Source organism: Schistocerca americana, chromosome 10 (assembly GCF_021461395.2).
Source record: "Schistocerca americana isolate TAMUIC-IGC-003095 chromosome 10, iqSchAmer2.1, whole genome shotgun sequence".
NCBI lineage: Eukaryota > Metazoa > Arthropoda > Insecta > Orthoptera > Acrididae > Schistocerca > Schistocerca americana.
The window spans coordinates 92242050-92264893 of NC_060128.1; the positions used below are offsets into that span (position 1 = coordinate 92242050).

At 40.5% G+C, this 22844-nt stretch overlaps 1 protein-coding gene across 3 annotated transcripts in view; it reads left to right on the top strand.

Moving 5' to 3' along the window:
• Window positions 1-19681, top strand: part of LOC124552572 (ubiquitin carboxyl-terminal hydrolase 29-like) — a 389169-nt gene extending 369488 nt beyond the window's left edge. For all 3 annotated transcript variants that reach the window (XM_047126894.1, XM_047126893.1, XM_047126895.1), the window contains 2 exons: window positions 7037-7109; window positions 18867-19681. In XM_047126894.1, the coding sequence (XP_046982850.1) occupies window positions 7037-7109; window positions 18867-19018 (225 nt within the window). In that variant the 3' untranslated portion in view covers window positions 19019-19681. The remainder of the gene's footprint in view (window positions 1-7036; window positions 7110-18866) is intronic.
• Window positions 19682-22844: the final 3163 nt, after the last annotated feature.

Genomic DNA, 22844 nt, shown 5'->3' on the forward strand with positions numbered 1-22844 from the left:
CGTGACTCTACGAGTCCACTAGCTAGAGTCTGAGTACAGTTTTCAGTACCTCGAAAGTATAATCTAGAGGGATAATTTGTGTTTACAAAGATCATTATCGACAGAGTCTGAAAGGGTTCTGAATTCTACCAGCATTCTCTTATCGGACATGATTCCAGAAAAAGCAAAATCTGTCATGTTCAGTAGCTACTTAATACCAGTATTAATCTATAATATCGAAGCATGCACCCTCACAAAGAGGCAGTCTTCAAGACTCCAGGCAGCAAAAATGAAATTCCCTAGATTCAGGGTCCAAATGGAGTGAAAAATTTACAACCCATTATGTGAGGATCATCTGTACAGAGGTTTGTTAATATTAGTTTGGCTCTTCGTAATGTAACTCCTTACATTTTTGTCATCAAATTCACCTGTCATCACATGAGGGATAACATAACAGTTTTATCAACAGTGTGTAACAGTGCTGCTGACTTTGCAGTTCCATGTGAATGACTTTCCTGTCAACAGTATTCTAGGCTATATGAAAATAAGAAGTTGGAAACAAATATCACATAGTTTATAAATGACATATATGTATATATAGTCAAGGATGAGGCTGCTTGTTTTATATTTTTATTTTTCTGGGCTGCTATCAAGCTACACACTCATTATAAGCAGCCATTTATTTCATTCTCATGCCCTTGTAAAATTTTTGTAGACATTTATGAAGAAGATGTATTAATTGTATCTGGTTGCCAGTGCCTCCATGTACTGTTAAGAATGGTGTTAAGTATGATGTGTTTGAGTGTTTGATGAGTCTGGTAAAAAAGGAAGAATTTTTTTGTAAACAATTCATTTTGCTTCTTGACATAGTCTCTTTTGAGGAATATACACTTGGTCCAGTAATCGTTCAGCTTTTTCACCCCATTGGAGAAGTAGGTTCTGTCAAACTCTGCAGCTAGCACTTCCTCATTTGATGAAAATTTCTTCCCTGTGAGCAAAATTTTCAAGTTATAGGACAGGCAGAAATCACTTGGAACGAAGTCTGGTGAATAGGGTGGATAAGGAACCAGTTCAGAGCTTAGTTCATGCAGTTTAGTCGTTAACAACAGTGAAGCGCAATAGCACATTTTTTCCAAGTAATGTGTGAGTATTATTCCTTGGAAATCCCAAAAAAACATTGGCCATCAACTTACCAGCTGACAAATGGTCTTTGTCTTCTTCAGTACATTTTCCATTGTTTTGACTACTGTTTGGACTGTGGTGTCTCCTGATGGATACAGGCTGCATCAAAAGTCACAAATTGGTGCAAAAAGCCTTTCAGATTGCGAGTATACATCACTAGACATTGTGTTGAAATGTTTTGTGTGCTCTTCTGGTCGACTGTGAGCAATCATGGCACCCTTTCATAGCCAATTCTGCAGGCAGGATATTATGCTTTTGCTGAATTAAGATTCCTACAGTCTCAGCAATCTCACAAATTTTTATTTGGCAGTCTTGTATTACCATACCATGATTTTGTCGATGGTTTTGGCCGGCTGTGGCTCAGTGGTTCTAGGTGCTTCAGTCTAGAACCATGCAGCTGCTGCGGTCGCAGGTTCGAATCCTGCCTCAGGCATGGATGTGTGTGATGTCCTTAGGTTAGTTAGGTTTAAGTAGTTCTAAGTCTGGGGGGCTGATGACCTCGGATGTTAAGTGCCAAAGTGCTTAGAGCCATTTTTTGTTGATGGTTTCCTTTGCAGTGACTTCAAATGGTCAGCCAGAACATGTGTTGGCTTCAATGCTTGTCCGACCATATCTAAATTCATTAATTCAAAAGTAAATGATTTTCAATGATGGTGCAGAGTCTGTGTGAACTTCATCCAGCTTTGTTTTGATTTATGCAGCAGTCCAGCCCTTCAAATGAAAATCTTTAGTACAGCACAAAACTTTGTTTCCTTCATTTTCAATCGCATTTGACACACTGACCAATTCAGACAGCTGACAACAATGAACTGTATGCTGTATATTTTTGAAATTCTGTATGTCATCTTAGGAATAATCAAGCTTACCAACCATAAAGACGCACAAAAAATGTTCCATTCTTTGATGGAAATTTACCAGAATCATCAAACGGCCCTTGTACAGCACACTTAGTTTCATTCTTAACAATACAAGGACATGTAGGAAACCAGATAAAATAAATACATCATCTCCATACATGACTGCAAAAATTCTATGATGACATAAAAGCAAAATAAACAGCCACCAGTGATGAGTGTGTAACTTAATAACAGTCTGGAAAAATAGAGATATGAAATAAGCAGTATTGACATTACCTATACACACAATAAGCAAAGTGGGGTGTTTTGCTAAAAATCTGGAAAATGTCGTGGTTAGATTCCCCTAAAAGCAAAAACCTATGAGAGACTTGTTGGAGCTATGATGAATGCAGTAAAGAATGCAATCCATAGGAGCTACCAGAAGTTATATGTTCCAACTTGGAAAGACAGTAAGAGAAACAGAATGATGAGTTTCTGAAAAGCAGTGACCCAGAATAGCATTAATCTACTTCATAGCCTCTGTACAACCAGATGTACTAGGTGGATAGAGACTGTTGAGACACTCAATTTTCAAACATCAAGTAGAGAAGCATGGTCATTACTAAGGAAGTTTGGTGGAAACAAAATTAAAGTATGGGACAACATCCATACATTATCTAATAGGATTGTGTCACATTTACTGTCCACATCAAGAGCACCAAGGGATAAAACTCATACAAGATACATCATACGCAAACTTAAACTGCTCAAAGAGAACACTAACAAACAATATGCACGTATACATATGGCAGAAGTATCGTGCACACAAAGTGTAATAGGACAGTACATTTGGCGGAGCTACTATTTGCACTCAGGTGATTCATATGAAAAGGTTTCTGACGTGATTACGTCTGCATGACGTGAGTTAACAGACCTTCGCTTAATGACCGAAAGCAGCGGTTCTCAAAAACTTTCTCTGTATCTCAAATTTCTGGTGCTTCTAAAATGCTAAAACCTAGAAAGGCATCAGGAAATGATGAAATTCATCCAAAATTTCTTCTGCACAGTGGGAACTATGCAAAAATATGGCTGGTCGATTTCTCCTCTGACAGTATGATAACTGGTTCAACCCCACAAAAAAAAATGAAGCAATCAAAAATCATACTAATACTCAAGCCTTAGAAGGCATGAGACAAGCCTAAGAAGTGTCGCCCAGTCGCCTATTTACCAGTTCCTTGAAGGAATTCTATACAGTCAGATTAGCCCACGGATCTTGCAGAACCTTCTTATTGAATAAGCTGTATTTGGACCAGAATGGAGCTGTGCTGATCAAGTCTCATCCTTAACAACATTTATTGAAGCAGGAAACATCAGTTAACTTTCATTGATCAAACTACAGCACAAATATACAGATTGCAGTAGTATCATGAACACAAGGTATAAAATGGCAGTGCAGGTGATTCATGTGAAAAGGTTTCCAACGTGGTTATGGATGCGTTATGGGAATTAACTGACTTTGAACATGGAATGGTAGTTCGGGCTAGACACATGGGACATTCCGTTTCGGAAATCGTTAGGGAATTCAATATTCTAAAGATCCGCAGTGTCAAGAATACCAATTCTCAGGCATTACCTTTTCACCACATACAAAATAGTGGATAATGGCCTTCACTTAATGTCACATACATATTAAAAACTTTCTGAACAGACGTACTGATGGAAAAAATCGAAACATCAAGAAATAATTCATGTAGAGTAATAAAATTTCAGGAATACATTGCCCAGATAAAATCGAACAATGGAAAACCCGGGACGGAATGTAACAATATTATGAAAAGAATAGTTGCTACTCACCATATAGTGGAGATGCCGAGTCACAGATAGGCGTAACGAAAAGACTGTCACAAAATAAGCTTTCGGCCAACAAGGCCTTGGTCAAAAATAGCACACACACACGCAGAAACACAACTTACACACACATGACCACAATCTCTGGCAGCTGAAGCCTCACTAAGAGCAGCAGAAGAAGCAGCAACAGCAGCAGTGGCAGCAGTGCAGGATGGGAGAGGTTACTGGGGCCGGGGGTTAAGGAGACTAGAGTGGTAGGTGCAATCCGGAGGTTAGACAGAGAGTGGGGAAGAGAGGTGGGGGGTTGGTGGAAAAGGAGAGAAGTAAAAAGACTGGGTGCATTGGTGGAATAGAGGGCTATGGAATGGAAACAGGGAAGGGGCTAGATGGGTGAGGCAATGACTAATACCACCTCCCCCCCCCCCCCCCTGCGCCTTTCCCACCTCTCCCCTGCCCTTTGTCTGACCTCCTGACGGCACCTACCTGCCCTACCCTCTCCCCACCTTGTCCCTGCATGCTCCCCAGTAGCATATCACCATCCGCACCCCTACCCTGAAATCCATCTCCTTCCCCACCTCAGCCTCCTCCTTAACCCCACCCAGTTGCCTCTCCCATCATACACTGCTGCTCATAGTCTGGCTTCAGCTGCCAGATGTGTGTGTGTGTGTGTGTGTGTGTGTGTGTGTGTGTGTGTCTTCTATTTTTAACAAAGACCTTGTTGGTTGAAAGCTTATTTTGTGAGTGTCTGTGACTCAGCATCTCCGCTATATCGTGAATAGCAACTATCCTTTTCATAACATTTGTCCAGATAATATATTTAAATGATAATATTGCATTGACAGTCTAAGCACGAGAGAAGCCATTCCAAATGGTACCTTTTTCTTGTGTGAAAAGACCGTTACAGGAAATTTCTGGAAAATAGGCTCATGCCACAACTGTAGACCGACAGTGCAGGCTTATCTACCAACCGAATGGTGCTCCACACCATTTTCATCATGATGTTAGTGAATTATTAAACAGGAAATTGGGATACTGATGTTTTGGTCGTGGTGAGGTCGGTGATCAGCAATTCGTGTCATGAACTCCACAGTCTCCCAACCAAATGCCAAGCAATTTTTTGGTTTGGGTTATGTGAAAGATTCAGTGTATATACCCCCTCTACCAGGAAACCTATCAGAACTGTGAGCTCGCATTAACAGTGCTTTTGAACAAATTGATAGTGGCAAGCTGCATCAAACATAAGCTCTTGATTATTAACTTGATATCTGCAGAGTTTTTAGGGGGCGCATATGGGGCACTTGTTAAAAAAAAAGCACCTTTTTGAGTTTTTCTATGTGTGTGCAAAGCCCTGTGACAGTATGTCAAATTATATAGCTAAAGCAAATCTGTGAAATTCCTTCAGTTAATTGTAATAACCTTGATTACAGAACAGGGCATGGGTTTAGTTGTTTGTTTGACTCACAGAAGAGGATCTCTGAAATTTTGCTCGAACTTAGATGCCAGTTACCCCATGAAAACCTGTTTAGAGAGTTTCAAGAACCAACATTAAGTGAAGAAGCTGGAATTAAGTGAGAATATGGAGCTATATGTCAAGGCATATAGGAGATTTTCTTCTTTCACGAAATCAAATATGCATACCCTCTATTTTTTTTCTGTGCGACATCAATAACTCACATAATAAATATTATTGTGATTTATGATGACACTGCCAACTCGATTCCAAACAAGAGATGCAAAAATATGTACTCATGGAGTAGGTCAGCATTCTAGAACTTAATGTTTATTTGATACATGAAACACTAATATACCCAAAACATATTTATTTATTGTTTAACATCAAAATAACATTATTATTTATGTTTTCATTCCAAAGTTTTCTTGATACAGACAAGATAAATCTTCTAGTGTTCTTTTACACAATGTAAAAAAATTAAGATATCTCACTGCCTGTGCTGTCAAGAAATACGATTCATTGTTCCATACGAAATTCCATCAGTATTGTATCCAAGTGCCTGAGTGATCACTTCGAGAATAAATACAGAGTCTCTCGTACTTAATTGACACCTATCTAGTGCTGCTATTAATTTTCAAGTATTTGTTTTACCGGGTCCGGGTTGTATGTTATCAATCACAGTTGGAAAATCTTATTGCAAATACAGAATCAGATGATCAGTCATTTTTGTAACGGTTTGTAATATGTTATCAAAGAAGTTGGCGTGGAAATATTTAGCATGTCACTTTTCTTCCTCAATAGTTCTGAGCTATGGGCCCTTTCCTGTTCATTAGACAGCGTTTTGTGCACTCCAGCTAAGTGACAGACCGACCTGGCTCTCTTTGTCACTGTAAGATGATCCTACCTTCATTTATTTTCAATAATTGAAGCAAATTGGCGTGTGTAAGGTCAAACAAATTATCTAAGTTATTGACAAACTCTTGTCAGTGCTGTTCAAATACTTTTGGGTTTTTGTGTATTTTTTGTAACTCCCTCTACACTTGATATAGGTTCACTAGTTTCTCCACATAGCCTAATTAGGTGAAGATTTGGTAGGTATACACAACAGATGATACATTCGAAAATAGTGAGATTTACACATTTGTTGAGAGTTAAATTCACTTCTCGGATATTATAAAATAAAACTGTCAGAGCTTATCCATTAGAGGGTAGTTTTTAACCTCCAATTTGATGTTTTATGCCACCTATTAAAAATATAACTGTATTAGAACTAGTATACATAGTTCTCTAACATGTTCATGTATTGAAAAAACAGTATGTTTACCAGCAATGTTACAAATGAATACAAACACATAGAGATGGTAGTCTTCCTTAGCAGGTACTGATATGTTTCAATACAAGTTGGCATGGGTTGCTGGGTCCTACACGTATGAAATTTTATTTACAGTAATTTTGACATTGTGTGAATAAATTAAGAGGATGTGCTTTCAGAAAACTACTTTGACTTTTTTGACACCCTACATTCTTCCCGCGACCTGTATGCAATTGGAACGGGAAGAAACCTAAACTGTGGTACAGAACTAACCATCCTCTGCCATGCACTTCACAGTGGTTTTGCAGAGTATGTATGTAGATGTGGATATGGAATGTTCTTTCTTGTGTTAATAGAGTGGATGCACTCTCTACATTTGTAACTTAATGCCGTTTACTAATCAGTGTGACTTTTGGTTTATTACAGAGTCTCAGAAGAGGTGTAGGAGACTACAATTTGATATCTATTATTCACCATTCAGGTTTTTCTGTTTCCAGTGGTAAGTACTGTGGTTCATTAGAGTTCTTAGTGTCTTAGTGATTCTCTCTCTCTCTCTCTCTCTGTCTCTATCTCACACACACACACACACACACACACACACACACACACTCACTCACTCACTCACTCTGCGGCTCACCTTTCCCTCCTCGGGTGAGCCCTTAAATAAGATTTCCTATCTCTCAAAAAGCAGTGTGTATGTCTGGGATCTCGTCTGAAATGCCAGAATCAAATGCAAGCAAATTTGGTACTGGGACAGCAGGCATCACAAGTAACAGCACTGTGGGAGGTTATAACCTCCTAGCTCCAATAGGAGTACAGATATGGGGAGAAATGTTTCTCCCCAGCCCCTGGCACTTAGGCTGCCCTGCACAACAGGCATGTTGTGAGAGAGCAGTATCATGCTGTCAAATCAACCTGCTTTGCATGGCAGCCTACATGTCAGGGGCAAGAAAAGATTTTTCCGGACTCCAGTGTGTAGGCTGCCCTGCATGACAGGCGTGTTGTGGGAGTATGTTGCACTACTTCATTGAACAGCATTCCGAAGGGCTACATGTGCTGATTTGAAAGACTGGGGACTGGTTGAAATGGGTAGAGGAGGTTATGGACTGAGGAAGGGGGAGGGGGGAGAGGAGGAAATGGAGAGCGAGGGGGGGGGGGGGTGGGAAGAAGGGGAGCTGCATGAGGCAGGTGGAAGGTGAAGAGGGGTAGTGGGCAGGTGAAAAAGGAAGAGGGGACACAGAAATGGAAAGAGAGAGGAGAAAGAGGAGGATATGGTCAGAGAGAGGGGGTAGAGGAAGTGGACAAAGAGGGGGAGAAGGAGGTGAAGAGATATAGAGAGAGTACCAGGAGTTAGATAGAGGTGGGAGGGTGAGGTGGATTGGGGGGGGGGGGATGGACACAGAGGGAGGAGATGAAGGATGCATATTCAGTATACAGGGTTTATCAAAAAGAATCATCCAATTTATAAAAAAAAAAATCACGACTATTATGTTATTTGAGATTTGTGCGTGATCAATGTACTGTTGGAAAGAGCAAACTCTTGAGTTTTATATGGTTCATGCTATGTAGCAGCAGTGTGCACCCACTTCTTTGCTGAGAACACTGTTACAAGAAGCACGTATCTTGATATGCTTGAGAACTTCCTTTTCCCACAGTTGGAGACTGATACGAATGACTTAATTTACCAACAGGGTGGGGTACTGTCGCACTGACCTCTGGAAGTGGGGGAAGCTTTAAATCAAAGGATTATCGAACAGTGGATCGGTCACACTGTACCAAATGATTCAGCCTTACATTACTGGCCTCCAGGGTCACCAGACCTGACTGCATGTGATTATTTCTTGTTGGGGTTTATAAAAGACTATGTTTGTGTGCCTCCGTTACCAATAACAATGATTGAACTGAGACTTTACATAACAGCAGCTGTGGTGTAACTCAAAACATACTCACTGCAGTGTGGGAACAATTTGAATACCGCACATGCTGTGCATCTATGAGTTTCCCGTTCATCAAAAAACAAAATTCATTGTACATGTTTATTAGTTTCAGAAATATACACTTGCCAAATCGGATGATTCTTTTTGATACAACCTGTATGTGTCAAACATATACGCAAGCAAAACTGTTGGGAAAAAGCCACTTTTTTTAAATACGGAAAGAAACATTTATTTTCACTAACTGATACATCATTTTAATGCTTGAATATTTATCTATTTTTGCGTATATTCATCATTTTCCTAGGTGTGTATTCATAGACTCTTGGACAGTTTTTGAATGCCCCCTTTGCACCAGCTCACCACGATGTCACTGAGAAAGCATAGGAACTAGAATCAGTCGAGGTGGTTAAAGTGGCGGTAAGGTGGTGCACTCGTATTCAGGCAGACAGCATCATTCCTGACGAGCTGTCCAGATTTCGGTTTTGCACAGTTTCCCTAAATCGCTAAAGGTAAATGCCGTTACACACTGCCCAGTCACATTAATGTGACAAGCTGTCACAAGCGTGTCGAAGTAGTTTTGCAGCACGGACTGACCACTGTGAGAGACGCAGGAAGGGCGTCCGTGAGGTCCTGGAAGGTACAGAAAGAGACGTGGTGCCGTGCAGACTCCAGGGATGTAGCCAGCTTGTTCGTTTCTCGGTTGAGTATCTGTGGTGCAAACAACCCAGTTGGGGGAGTCTCAATTGGAAATAAATCTGGGGAGCTCAGTAGCCGGGGGAGAACAGTACTCATACTGGAGCTCTTCAGACCACGCACATACACTGCAAGCTGTGTGACATGCTGTATTGTCCTTCTAGTAGGTGCCATCGTGACAAGGAAAAAGTGCATGTTCCGGTCGACACAGTTGGCCAAGGGTAGTAGCACACTTGTGTCGATCCATTGTGCTGTACAGAATGATGCGATCATCCAGCAGAAGATGCCGCAAAAACATTTATAAGACCGTAACACGCCCTCCTCTGGCTTGGACCCTTCTGATGACGGTTACAGGGTGTTTGCTTGCAGATATTTCACCCCGTACACAATGGCAATCTGTCTGATGGAGCATGAAACACGATACAGCTGAAGAGGGCACCTGTCGCGACAGTCCGTGGACGTCCAGTTGTGTTCTTGCCAATGAACAGCAGTCAGCCAAGGTGCATCAGCCAGGTACCTGCTACGGAGGCCCATACGTACTAACGTTTGCTGAACAGTCATTGATGTGACACTGTTGGTATCTCGTTGGTTCATCTAGGCAGTCAGTTGTTTGGCATTTGCATATCTGTCTGCCCATACTAATCTCTGCTACTGTTGTTCACCCATGTCATCTATGGTACATGGTGCACCACAAATGTCTCAGCGTCACTTTTGGATAGCGCCGTTTTGCCACACGGTATATTTTACACAGCGGCACACACACAGTTTACAAATTCAGCCATTTCAGAAATGCTTCCAGCCTCTGCCCGAAAGGCAATGACATTGCCCTTTTGTACATCATATAAATCACTGTGTTTCCCCATTATGACGACAACTGCACTGTTTCTCTGCATTCCTGTGACGTGCTTTATACACTACTGGCCATTAAAATTGCTACACCAAGAAGAACTGCAAATGATGAACGGGTATTTATTGGAAAAATATACTAGAACTGACATGTGATTACATTTTCATGCAATTTGGGTGCATAGATCCTGAGAAATCAGTACCCAGAACGACCACCTCTGGCCGTAATAACGGCCTTCATACGCCTGGGCATTGAGTCAAAGAGAGCTTGGATGGCGTGTACAGGTACAGCTGCCCATGCAGCTTCAACACGATACCACAGTTCATTGAGAGTAGTGACTGGCGTATTGTGACGAGCCAGTTGCTCGGCCACCATTGACCAGATGTTTTCAATTGGTAAGAGTGCCAACCTTGTGTGAATACTCTGAAAAGCTAATCATTTGCATATCACAGAATCTTCTTCCTGTCAGTTATATTTCGCTGTCTGTAGCAAGTCATCTTCGTGGTGTAGCAATTTTAATGGCCAGTAGTGTATACACTTGACTGCTGTTCCTGAATCAGCCGTCTGTGAGTGATTATTTCAGGTTAACGTCAAACATTGCAGGAGGTCACATTAATGTGACTGGACCTTGTAATTCTTTTGATAAGTGTACTGCCAATTTCCTTCCCACGTCTGAGCTTGTGCTCCATCTCATCCTACCTCATTACCAGCATGATTTTAGACTCTGATTTTTCTTCCTTTATTGTCAGCAGTATTTTTGTATCATCAGTCTTCTGACTGGTTTATCAAACCAGCATTACCACATCTTCCTCTCCTCTGCCAACCTCTACATTTCAGAATAGCTTAACATGCAATGTCTTCAATTATGTTACTATGGGAGGCGGTATTGGTTGACGCTATAAGAAAAGTTCCCATAATGATACACCTGGAAATAAAAACCTATCGGTGTATGGGCTCATCTGTCCTATCCTTCCCGTCTCGGTGTTACACGGAAGTAAATTCCACGTTTCTCGATTTCCAGGAAGTGTTCGACATGGTGCCCCGGTGCAGACTGTCAAAGAAGGTACAAGCATAAAGAATAGATCCCCAGATTTATGAATGGCTTCAAGACTTCTTAAGTAACAGAACGCATAATTTTCACCTTGACAGCGAATGTTTATCAGAGACAAGGATATTGTTAGGAGTGCCCCAGGGAAGTGAGACAGAAGTCTGCTTCTGTCTGTATATGTGCAGATGGATATGTGTGTATGTGTGTGTGTGTGTGTGTGTGTGTGTGTGTGTGTGTGTGTGAGTGAGTGTATACCTGTCCCTTTTTCCCCCTAAGGTAAGTCTTTCCGCTCCCGGGATTGGAATGACTCCTTACCCTCTCCCTTAAAACCCACATCCTTTCGTCCTTCCCTCTTTCCTGATGAAGCAACCGTGGGTTGCGAAAGCTTGAAATTTGTGTGTTTTTTATTGTGTGTATCTACCAGTGCTTTCTTATTTGCTAAGTCACAGCATCTTTGTTTTTTAATGTATTTTTCCCACTATTATTTTCTTTATATATAATTGGTCTGACAGATAGGGTAAGCAACAGTCTCAGTTGTTTGCTAGTCATACTGTGGTGTATGGTAAGATGTCAAAGTTTGGTGACTGTAGGCACATGCAAGATGACTTAGACAAAATTTCTAGTTGGTGTGATGAATGGCAGCTTGCTCCAAATGTAGAAAAATGTAAGTTAATGTGGATGAGCAGGAAAAATAAACACATAATGTTCAGATACAGTATTAGTAGTGTTCTGCTTGGCACAGTCGAGTCACTTAAATATCTGGGTGTAACGTTGGGAAGTGATATGAAATGGAACGAGCATGTAAGGACTGTGATAGGGAAGATGAATTGTTGACTTCGGTTTATTGGGAGTATTCTATAAAAGTTTTGTTCATTTGTAAAGGAGAATGCATGTAGGATGCTAATGTGACCTTTTCTTGACTACTGCTCAAGTGTTTGGCATCCATACCAGGTTGTATCAAAGGAAGACATTGAAGCAATTCAGAGGAGGGCTATTAGGTTTGTTACTGGCAGGTCCAAACAACACGCAAGTGTTAGGGAGATGCTTCATGAGCTCAAATGGGAATCCCTGGAGAGGAGGCGGCATTCTTTTCTAGGAGCACTACTGATAAAATCTAAAGAATCAACATTTGAAGCTGTCTGCAGAACAATTCCACTGTCAGTGACATGCATTTTGCATAAGCAGCATGAAGATAAGATATGAGAAATTAGGGTGCATATGGAGGCTTGTAGACAGTCATTTTTCCCATCCGGAAAGAAAATGATTAGTAGTGGTACGGGTTACCCTTCACCACACGCAGTATGGTGGCTTGTGGAGTATGTATGTAGATGTTGGACACCACAAGCCGTGGTGCATATGATTACCATGCATCCTGACACATCCTTCAACCTTCTCTGCACTGAATTGTGCACTCTTTCAAGTGCATCTGGGATCATTTGCCCTTGTTGATCGGTTAGGTATGCACCAACGCGTGTAATGTCCCCATAGTAAGAAGTTCAACTGATTCAGGTCCAGTGGATGAAGAGGCCATCATAGCGAACCACCTCGATCAATCTGCTATTCCTAAACATTGCTGCGAGTTTCTGTTGCATGATTCTTAGAAAATGGGGCGCTACCCTGTTGTGCATAAAACATAGTAATTGTCATTCTTTGCAGAAATATTGTGCAATAGCACTGGCAGTTAATTGCACAGAAATTGGTGACACACAGTGTCTGTTATACTTTTTGGTAAAGTGTATGACGCTAAGTGTCTGTCAATGACATTTCCTGTCTATACATTGGTACTGAAGTGATTGTGATGCCTCGTGTCCACAACTGCTCAAGAACTTGCATCTGCCCACATGTACATACTGTGGTAGTAAGCTATGCCACTGACACCACCAAATAGAGCACATTACTGTTCACAAGTTAAAACAGCCCATATCTCAACAGATTCTGGTTTCTGGGAGTATCTTTACAGAAACTTTTCTCCCATCCTATATACTCCAGTCTCTGTCTTGTCCTGTAATTTTTACCCTCTACAGCTCCATCTAGTGTGGTGGGAGTTCTTCCCTGTTGTCTTAAGACTCATCACATTGAGCCATCCCTTCTTGTGTAGTGTTCTTTTCTACATATTCCCTCATTTCATAGAGAACCACATCATTTCTTATGAGTCCAGCTGATTTTCAACCTCTTTCTATAGCACCACATCTCAAACAGCTGCACTCTCTTCTTTTCAGTTTTTACCACACTTTTTGACTTACTTCAATACAATGTTGTACTCCAAATGTCCATTCTTTGAACCATCTTATTGAAACATTTGATACTAGTTGGTAGTCCTATTATTGTTCTCTCCTTTCGTCATCTGTCATGGATTATTTCATTCCTGAGGTAGCAGAATTCCTTCACTTCATCTGCTGTGTCACCATCTCAGTTTTTTTTCTGCTCATTAATACTTTGGTCTTTCTTTCACGTGTTCTCAATCCAAATGGTGTACTCAGTAGACAGTTCATTCTATTCAGTAGGTTGTGTAGTTATTCCCTACTTTCACAGAGCAATTTAGTGCAGGGTGGACAGAGAAAATAAACACACACGCTGAGTGTTTTATGATTCATGTTACCCACTTCTAATGCTCATAGAGGGGACTTAGTAGATCAAGTTTTACACAGGAATCCTTGTCTGGAAACAACATTGAACGGCACTACAGAGCATTAAAGTTATAGGTGTAAACATATGTATATACAGGATATTTCTGTGATGAAATTACAAACTTTCTAGGATGATGGAGAAAGATAAATGTCAAAGTTGTGATGCGGTATACATAGGCATGACATGCAGGAATTTTGAAACAAGATACAAAGAACATATCAGATGTTGGAAGTATGAAACAAACCATTCCACATTTGCAGAGCATTTAAAACACTACAACCATCATCCTACAAACATGGAACAAGAAATGAAAATAATGAGAATAAGCAACCATGACAAACATCTTATACAAATGCAAGAAAACTTCCACATCCAGAAAGCCATAGCAGAAAACAAACATGTGATAAATGAACAAACACACATCAGCACAGGCTCCCTACTACACTTAATAAAGGAAATGATAACAAAAAAAAAAAAAAAAAAATATGTAACACCAAAATACAGACACACACACACACACACACACACACACACACACACACACACAGCACAAAAAAATATATATCACACCAAAACACACACATACACACACACACACACACACACACACACACACACACACAGGACAAAAACAAAAAATAAAATAATAAAATAAAATTAATATCACACCAAAACACACACACACACACACACACACACACACACACACACACACACACAAACGCATACACAAACAGACCACAGATACTTCAATAGTTACACAAACGCACACACAAATGCATACACAAATAGACCACAGATACTTCAATAGTTACACTCATAAGTTTGGCAATAACATTTGACAGTCGGCAACAGAAACCAAAACATTGCATTAAAACAAGCGTTCAGTGCATAGTGCTGTGGAATGTGGAAAAAACCGCAAATTGGCGTTCATAACAAGAACAATAACACCAAAAATGCAACAGGAGCGTAATATGTAAGAAACTGTCCACGCAACCTGTAAGTACAGTTCAAAACATTACTACTTAATAGGAAATACCAACCACCAGAACTGTTTATAACCTATAGGCACAGTGACAAAAATGTAAATAAAATAGCTAACATATGTACATATTCCAGGCCACTGATGATGCCTTGCAGAAAATAAAGGCGAAACGCGTATGGCACTAAAATTGTGTTCAATTCAGTTGCTGTCAGACGGTCCATAAGTAAAAGTTATCAATATACTGTAAAAGATAAATGTATTTGAGGTGAGTGTCCCTGTACCAGAAATGAAGAAGGAGTTGAAAGGTATAAGCAGAAACTGTTCTGATACCTCTGACAGTGGAATACTTGTACTGGTACTACTGTTGCTAAGAATGTAGGATAGGCAACTTTTAGAGGTGGTAGTATATACCAAAACAAGGAAAAAAAGGTCTAGCGAATATGGGCTCTAAAATGCTTACATTAAGAGCTATGGGTGGATGTTCAATAGACGTTTTTCACAGTAGTGAAGATGAACAAGTGCTCATAGCTCTTAAGGTATGCATTTTTTATTTTTTTTGCGTTCACACTACCAGCTCTGAAAGTTGTCTACTCTACACTCTTAGCAACAATAGCACCAGTACACACATTCCACTGTCAGAGGTGTCAGAACAGTTTTTGCTTGTAACTTTTGACATGTTCATTTCTAGTACAGGGGGCCTTATCTCAAATTGATACATTTATCCTTCTCCATCATCCTTGAAAGTTCATAACTTCATCACAGAATCACCCTGTATATACATACATTTACAAGCATTGGCGCCTAAAACTTTGATGCACTGTGGAGTCAAGGGATGACGTTTCCAGCCGTGGGTTCCTCTGTAAAACATGGTCTACTAAGTCCCCTCTACAGTCTCTAGAAGCAAGTAACATGACTTGTGAAACTAACTCTCTCTCTCTCTCTCTCTCTCTCTCTCTCTCTCTCTCTCTGTGTGTGTGTGTGTGTGTGTGTGTGTGTGTGTGTGTGTGTGTGTGTGTAAGTAAATAAATAAATTTGGTTTGGCCTCTTAATGACTACATGAATATCTCTCTCCAGTAGTTTTTCATTCTTTCCCAATATTTTTCTCTTCTTTCTTCCATCCATACTGCACCTGCATTTTTCTTTGTTTCCTCATGGAAGCCCTTGAAACTTTTTACTTTTGCTCTGAACTTTCCTCTTTCTCCTATTTCTACCTCCGATCTTTCATTTCTCTCAGGTCTGCTTTAACTTCTTCGATCCACATCATTGATGTTTCTGGTTTCTATCAAAATTGTTAAAAATTCTTTTTGAGTCCTCTTTTCATCTAGCTGTTTTAGGTACCCATAGAATACATCTTGTCTGTTCCTTATTGTGTATGATATTGGTCCTGTTTTTCCATAAATTTCCTAGTTATTACATTGGTGGGTAAGTTTGTAGCATTTTTCTGTAAATTCAGTTATCAATAATATATTCTCCTTCACTATTTACAGCAGTCGACCAATTCTGGGGTAACTTTTTGATTCCACGACTGTAGAAATCACATAGTTTTGAGGTGAAGAACTCATCAAGCCATATTTGGAAAGCATTTTGATCCAGAAGGAAAGTTCATTGAAGGTTGTTCGATAAGGAGGAAAAGGTGAAAATCTGAGTGTGGTAGATCAGGTGCAGAATGACTTCCCAACCATATATATGTGTGTGTGTGTGTGTGTGTGTGTGTGTGTGTGTGTGTGTGTGTGTGTGTATATAAAACAGAGATGATGTGACTTACCAAACGAAAGCGCTGGCAGGTCGACAGACACACAAACATACACACAAAATTCAAGCTTTCGCAACCAACGGTTGCTTCGTCAGGAAAGAAGGAAAGATGAAAGGATGTGGGTTTTAAGGGAGAGGGTAAGGAGTCATTCCAATCCCGTGAGCGGAAAGACTTACCTTAGGGGGAAAAAAGGACGGGTATACACTCGCACACACGATATGTGTGTGTGTGTGTGTGTGTGTGTGTGTGTGTGTGTGTGTGTGTGTGTGCGCGCGAGTGTATACCTGTCCTTTTTTACCCCTAAGGTAAGTCTTTCCGCTCCTGGGTTTGGAATGACTCCTTACCCTCTCCCTTAAAACCCACATCCTTTCGTCTTTCCCTCTCCTTCCCTCTTTCCTGATGAGGCAACAGTTTCTTGCGAAAGCTTGAATTTTGTGTGTATACACCTTCAACTTTTGTGTGTATGTTTGTGTTTGTTTGTGTGTCTATTGACCTGCCAGCACTTTCGTTCGGTAAGTCACATCATCTGTGTGTTTATATATATATATATATAAAAACAAAGATGAGGTGACTTACCGAACAAAAGCGCTGGCAGGTCGATAGATACACAAACACACACACAAAATTCAAGCTTTCGCAACAAACTGTTGCCTCATCAGGAAAGAGGGATGAGGCAACAGTTTGTTGCGAAAGCTTGAATTTTGTGTGTGTGTTTGTGTTTGTTTGTGTATCTATCGACCTGCCAGCGCTTTTGTTCGGTAAGTCACCTCATCTTTGTTTTTATATATAATTTTTCCCACGTGGAATGTTTCCTTCCATTATATATATATATATATATAATCTCCAAATCTTCAGCCAACGGGTGTTCAGATCGCTGTTGCTAGGCGGATCTGACATCACATTTGCGGACATTGTGACGGAAATTTGTCTCGGAACACTGTCTCAGATTGTAAGATCCTACTCCCAAATAGTTGGATCCTGTCCCTACAAAGGTTGCACAACATTGCCTCCTATGATTTCATCACTAATACTCCTTGCTGACGCTTAATTGTTAAATGTACGTGTTGCCTTGCTGCTACTGAGCATTCCCGATCGCATAAATATGCATAACACTTGGCTTAAACACATGAAGGGAATGCATCTATGCATTATGGGACACTTGCAGGCGAGAGATACGAAGCATCCACTATGGACTGACTTTGCGGACACATGGTATTTTATTCTTGAAAATGTTTCTTTCTGTTATTTTCAATTCTTTGATGATTTTCCTTCCTAGTTATTTTGCTTTTTCTGTAATGCAGCTATTGTTTGTTCTTTTTCCAGAAATACAGAAATATTTGTTTTGTTAGCCTGGTCTCATTCAGGTAGATGTGTCCAAAAAAGATGAATTTTCACCTAGCCATTACTTCTGATGTTTTCTCTATATTTTTTTAGATATCTTCATTACTTCCAAGTTTCCAACCATTTGTAGTTTGTATTCCAAACATTATTTTTCTAATAATCTCCCATCCCATTGTTTAGCATTCACTTGTGTGTAAACATTCGTGTCCCACCATTGTGGTATAGTGTTTTATTTGTTTTTTCCCCCTAAATATACATTTCTTGCTGCAGATATTTTTTTCCATCCCATACGCTCCTTCCATATTTTTAGCTTTTACATCTATTGCAAATTTTTCTAGTCCATTCTGCTGTATATTTTCACTAAGATATTTAAATTTACTATGATGCTCTATTGTACTTATTTATGTTCCTATGTGTTCTGGTGCTTTTTTATGTTTGTAGTGAATTGTGTTCTTTCAGCTGAAATTTTGAGACCAGTACTATCCTCACTGTCAAACCTGTAGTTAAATGCTGTCTTTTTTCCCTTGTATATTCTCATAAGTGTAGTCAGCAGCTCATGGTCGTATTCTTGCTTCTCGAGCACGGGGACCCGGGTTCGATTCCCGGCGGGGTCAGGGATTTTCACCTGCCTCGAGATGACTGGGTGTTTGTGCTGTCATCATCATTCATCAAAGTGGCAAGATTGGACTGAGCAGAGGTTGGGAATTTGTACGGGCGCTGACAACTGCGCAGTTGAGCGCCCCGCAGATCAATCATCATCATCATCTTCATCTTAAGTATAATGCACTAACATTTTGTGGGTGTGTATGTGTGTGTGTAGTGTTCTTATTTCATCATTTTTGAATTGAGATTTCACACACACACACACACACACACACGCACACACACAGAGAGAGAGAGAGAGAGAGAGAGAGAGAGAGAGAGAGAGAGAGAGAGAGAGAATATGCTGCTTAGCTAGTAAATTAGACATAATTCGTCTTGAAAATAATAAGCTTGTTACTAATGTTATGTTTCTTCAACACAGGTCATTATGTTTGTGATGTGTACCATAGGACAACAGGCAAATGGTATTCATATAATGATAAAATGGTTAAAGAAATGTATGAAACGACATTATTTAGTGCAAAGAGACAGAAGACAGGATATATTTATGTGTATCAAAATAAAAATTGTTGATTGATGAAATGATAAGCAACTGGATATTTAAGAAGAATGAACTCTGTTTATACCGATCAGCAAAGGGAGTCTCTTCATTGTGTGTTTTTATCGTTTTTGTTACCATTGCTACAGTTCTGTTTTGTCACTGTTTTCTGATCAGTTACCATTATAAGTCATTTTTGAAATGTTAGGTACTTAGACATTGTTCCCTTCAGTACTTAATTTATTTTAAGTTTATTTTCTAGACATTGTTCCCTTCAGTACTTAATTTATTTTAAGTTTATTTTCTCTGTTATATTTGTTGAATGTGGATGCTCAAGATATGTGCAACCATCACACATATTCATCTCTTTTATTTCTTTTTTAAAAATAATTTATTGTGTGAGTATCAAATTTTGTGTCTGCTTTTGTAAATTTTTATATGACTATTATGTAGATATAGATGTAGATGTGATGTGTCAGAAACTACGCTTTTTGTAAATTTTTATGTGATTATTGTGTGTGACTTATGTGCTGTATCAGAACCTGTGAGTTACGTAAATTTTTATGTGATTATTGTGTGCTGTATCAGAACCTGTATACAGTTTTTTCCATAATGGAATTTACTTTTAGAACTTACTGTTCTGACATTTAAAATACTTTTGTGTTTATTATTACATGTAATAAACTGTACAAAGAAATGATCTGTGAATATACATATACTATTTTTCTAGTGCTGGTATTGTATTTATATTCAGAGAAAAAATTATGAGGAAGTGCAGTGAACTGAATAAAATGTCATGTCTCTAAGTGTATTACTTCTCACTTGTTTGCTATTAGGTGTAGATACTACATCCTGTAGTTTGTGTACCCCTTTGCTCATGCTGTTTGGAATGAGCCTAAGCGTAGCCATTGTGGCCAGATTCCATTTCAATAACATATTATTAGCTGTATTTGCATCATGATGAGAGAAAACTACACTACTAGCCATTAAAAATGCTACACCAAGAAGAAATGCAGATGACGGGTATTCATTGGACAAATATATCATACTAGAACTGACATGTGATTACATTTTCACGCAATTTGGGTGCATAGATCCTGAGAAATCAGTACCCAGAACAACCACCTCTGGCCGTAATAATGGCCTTGATAAGCCTGGGCATTGAGTCAAACAGAGCTTGGATGGCGTGTACAAGTACAGCTGCCCATGCAGTTTCAACACGATACCACAGTTCATCAAGAGCAGTGACTGGCGTATTGTGACGAGCCAGTTGCTCGACCACAATTGACCAGACGTTTTCAATTGGTGAGAGATCTAGAGAATGTGCTGGCCAGGGCAGCAGTCGAACATTTTCTGTATCTAGAAAGGCCTGTACAGGACCTGCAACACATGGTCGTGTGTTATCCTGGTGAAATGTAGGGTTTCGCAGGGATCGAATGAAGGGTAGAGCCACGGGTCGTAACACATCTGAAATGTAACGTCCACTGTTCAAAGTGCCGTCAATGCAAACAAGAGGTGACCGAGACGTGGAACCAATGGCACCCCATACCATCACGTTGGGTGATACGCCAGTGTGGCGATGACGAATACACGCTGCGTTCACTGCGATGTCGCCAAACATGGATGTGACCATCATGATGCTGTAAACAGAACCTGGATTCATCCAAGAAAATGACATTTTGCCATTCATGCACCCAGGTTCGTCGTTGAGTACACCATCGCAGGCGCTCCTGTCTGTGATGCAGCGTCGAGAGTAACTGCAGCCGTGGTCTCCGCGCTGATAGTCCATGCTGCTGGAAACGTCGTCGAACTGTTCGTGCAGATGGTTGTTGTCTTGCAAATGTCCCCATCTGTTGATTCAGGGATCGAGACATGGCTGCACGATCCGTTACAGCCATGCGGATAAGATGCCTGTCATCTCGACTGCTAGTGATACGAGGCCGTTGGGATCAAGCACGACACTCCGTATTACCCTCCTGAACCCACCGATTCCATATTCTGATAACAGTCATCGGATCTCGACCAATGTGAGCAGCAATGTCGCGATACGATAAACCGCAATCGCGATAGGCTACAATCCGACCTTTGTCAAAGTCGGAAACGTGATGGTACGCATTTCTCCTCTTTACACGAGGCATCACAACAACGTTTCACCAGGCAACGCCGGTCAACTGCTGTTTGTGTATGAGAAATCGGTTGGAAACTTTCCTCATGTGAGCACATTGTAGGTGTCGCCACCATTGCCAACCTTGTGTGAATGCTCTGAAAAGTTAATCATTTGCATATCACAGCATCTTCTTCCTGTCGGTTAAATTTCGCGTCTGTAGCTCGTCATCTTTGTGGTGTAGCTATTTTAATGGCCAGTAGTGTATTAATACACTGACAGAAAAAAAATCCCAACACCAAGAAGTAGTTGTGGGGCATAAATGAAAGTTGGTAGACATGTTTCTACATCAGAAAGATAATGTGAATTCAAATTCCATGTCAGTCGCATAAGAGTGGCGCTAGTATGAGGATGCAACTCAGGCTTGCTTTAACTATGCGCCATAATGATCATGAGAGTTAGTTACATTTGAGACTGCATGTGGTGAGTTGATGTTAGTCAAAAATGCCTTTAAAGTGACGAAGATGTCTAAACACCAACTTACTGAGTCTGAACGAGGTTGTGTAATTGGGCTTCAAGAAACTGGACATTCCTTCTACGATATTGCAGAGACTTGGCAGGAATGTAGCCACTGTGCAGGATTGCTGGCAGCAATGGTCACGGGAATACTTGGTCACAAGAAGCCGAGGCTCCGGACGGCCACGTAGCACTCCTGGGAGGGACGACCATCGTGTTCCAGTTTTCAAGAAGGGTCGTCAACAAAACTATATATAGGCCTATATCTCTGACATCTACATCTACATCTACATTTATACTCCGCGAGCCACCCAATAGTGTGTGGCGGAGGGCACTTTACGTGCCACTGTCATTACCTCCCTTTCCTGTTCCAGTCGCATATGGTTTGCGGGAAGAACGACTGTCTGAAAGCCTCCCTGCGTGCTCTAATCTCTCTAATTTTACATTCGTGATCCCCTCGGGAGGTATAAGTAGGGGGAAACAATATATTCGATACCTCATCCAGAAACGCACCCTCTCGAAACATGGCGAGCAAGCTACACCGCGATGCAGAGCGCCTCTCTTGCAGAGTCTGCCACTTGAGTTTATTAAACATCTCCATAATGCTATCACGGTTACCAAATAACCCTGTGACAAAACGCGCCGCTCTTCTTTGGATCTTCTCTATCTCCTCCGTCAAACCTATCTGGTACGGATCCCACACTGATGAGCAATACTCAAGTATAGGTCGAATGAGTGTTTTGTAAGCCACCTCCTTTGTTGATGGACTACATTTTCTAAGCACTCTCCCAATGAATCTCAACCTGGTACCCGCCTTACCAACAATTAATTTTATATGATCATTCCACTTCAAATCGTTCCGCACGCATACTCCCAGATATTTTACAGAAGTAACTGCTACCAGTGTTTGTTCCGCTATCATATAATCATACAATAAAGGATCCTTCTTTCTATGTATTCGCAATACATTACATTTGTCTATGTTAAGGGTCAGTTGCCACTCCCTGCACCAAGTGGCTATCCGCTGCAGATCTTCCTGGATTTCGCTACAATTTTGTAATGCTGCAACTTTTCTGTATACTACAGCATCATCCGCGAAAAGCCGCATGGAACTTCCGACACTATCTACTAGGTCATTTATATATATTGTGAAAAGCAATGGTCCCATAACACTCCCCTGTGGCACGCCAGAGGTTACTTTAACGTCTGTAGACGTCTCTCCATTGATAACAACATGCTGT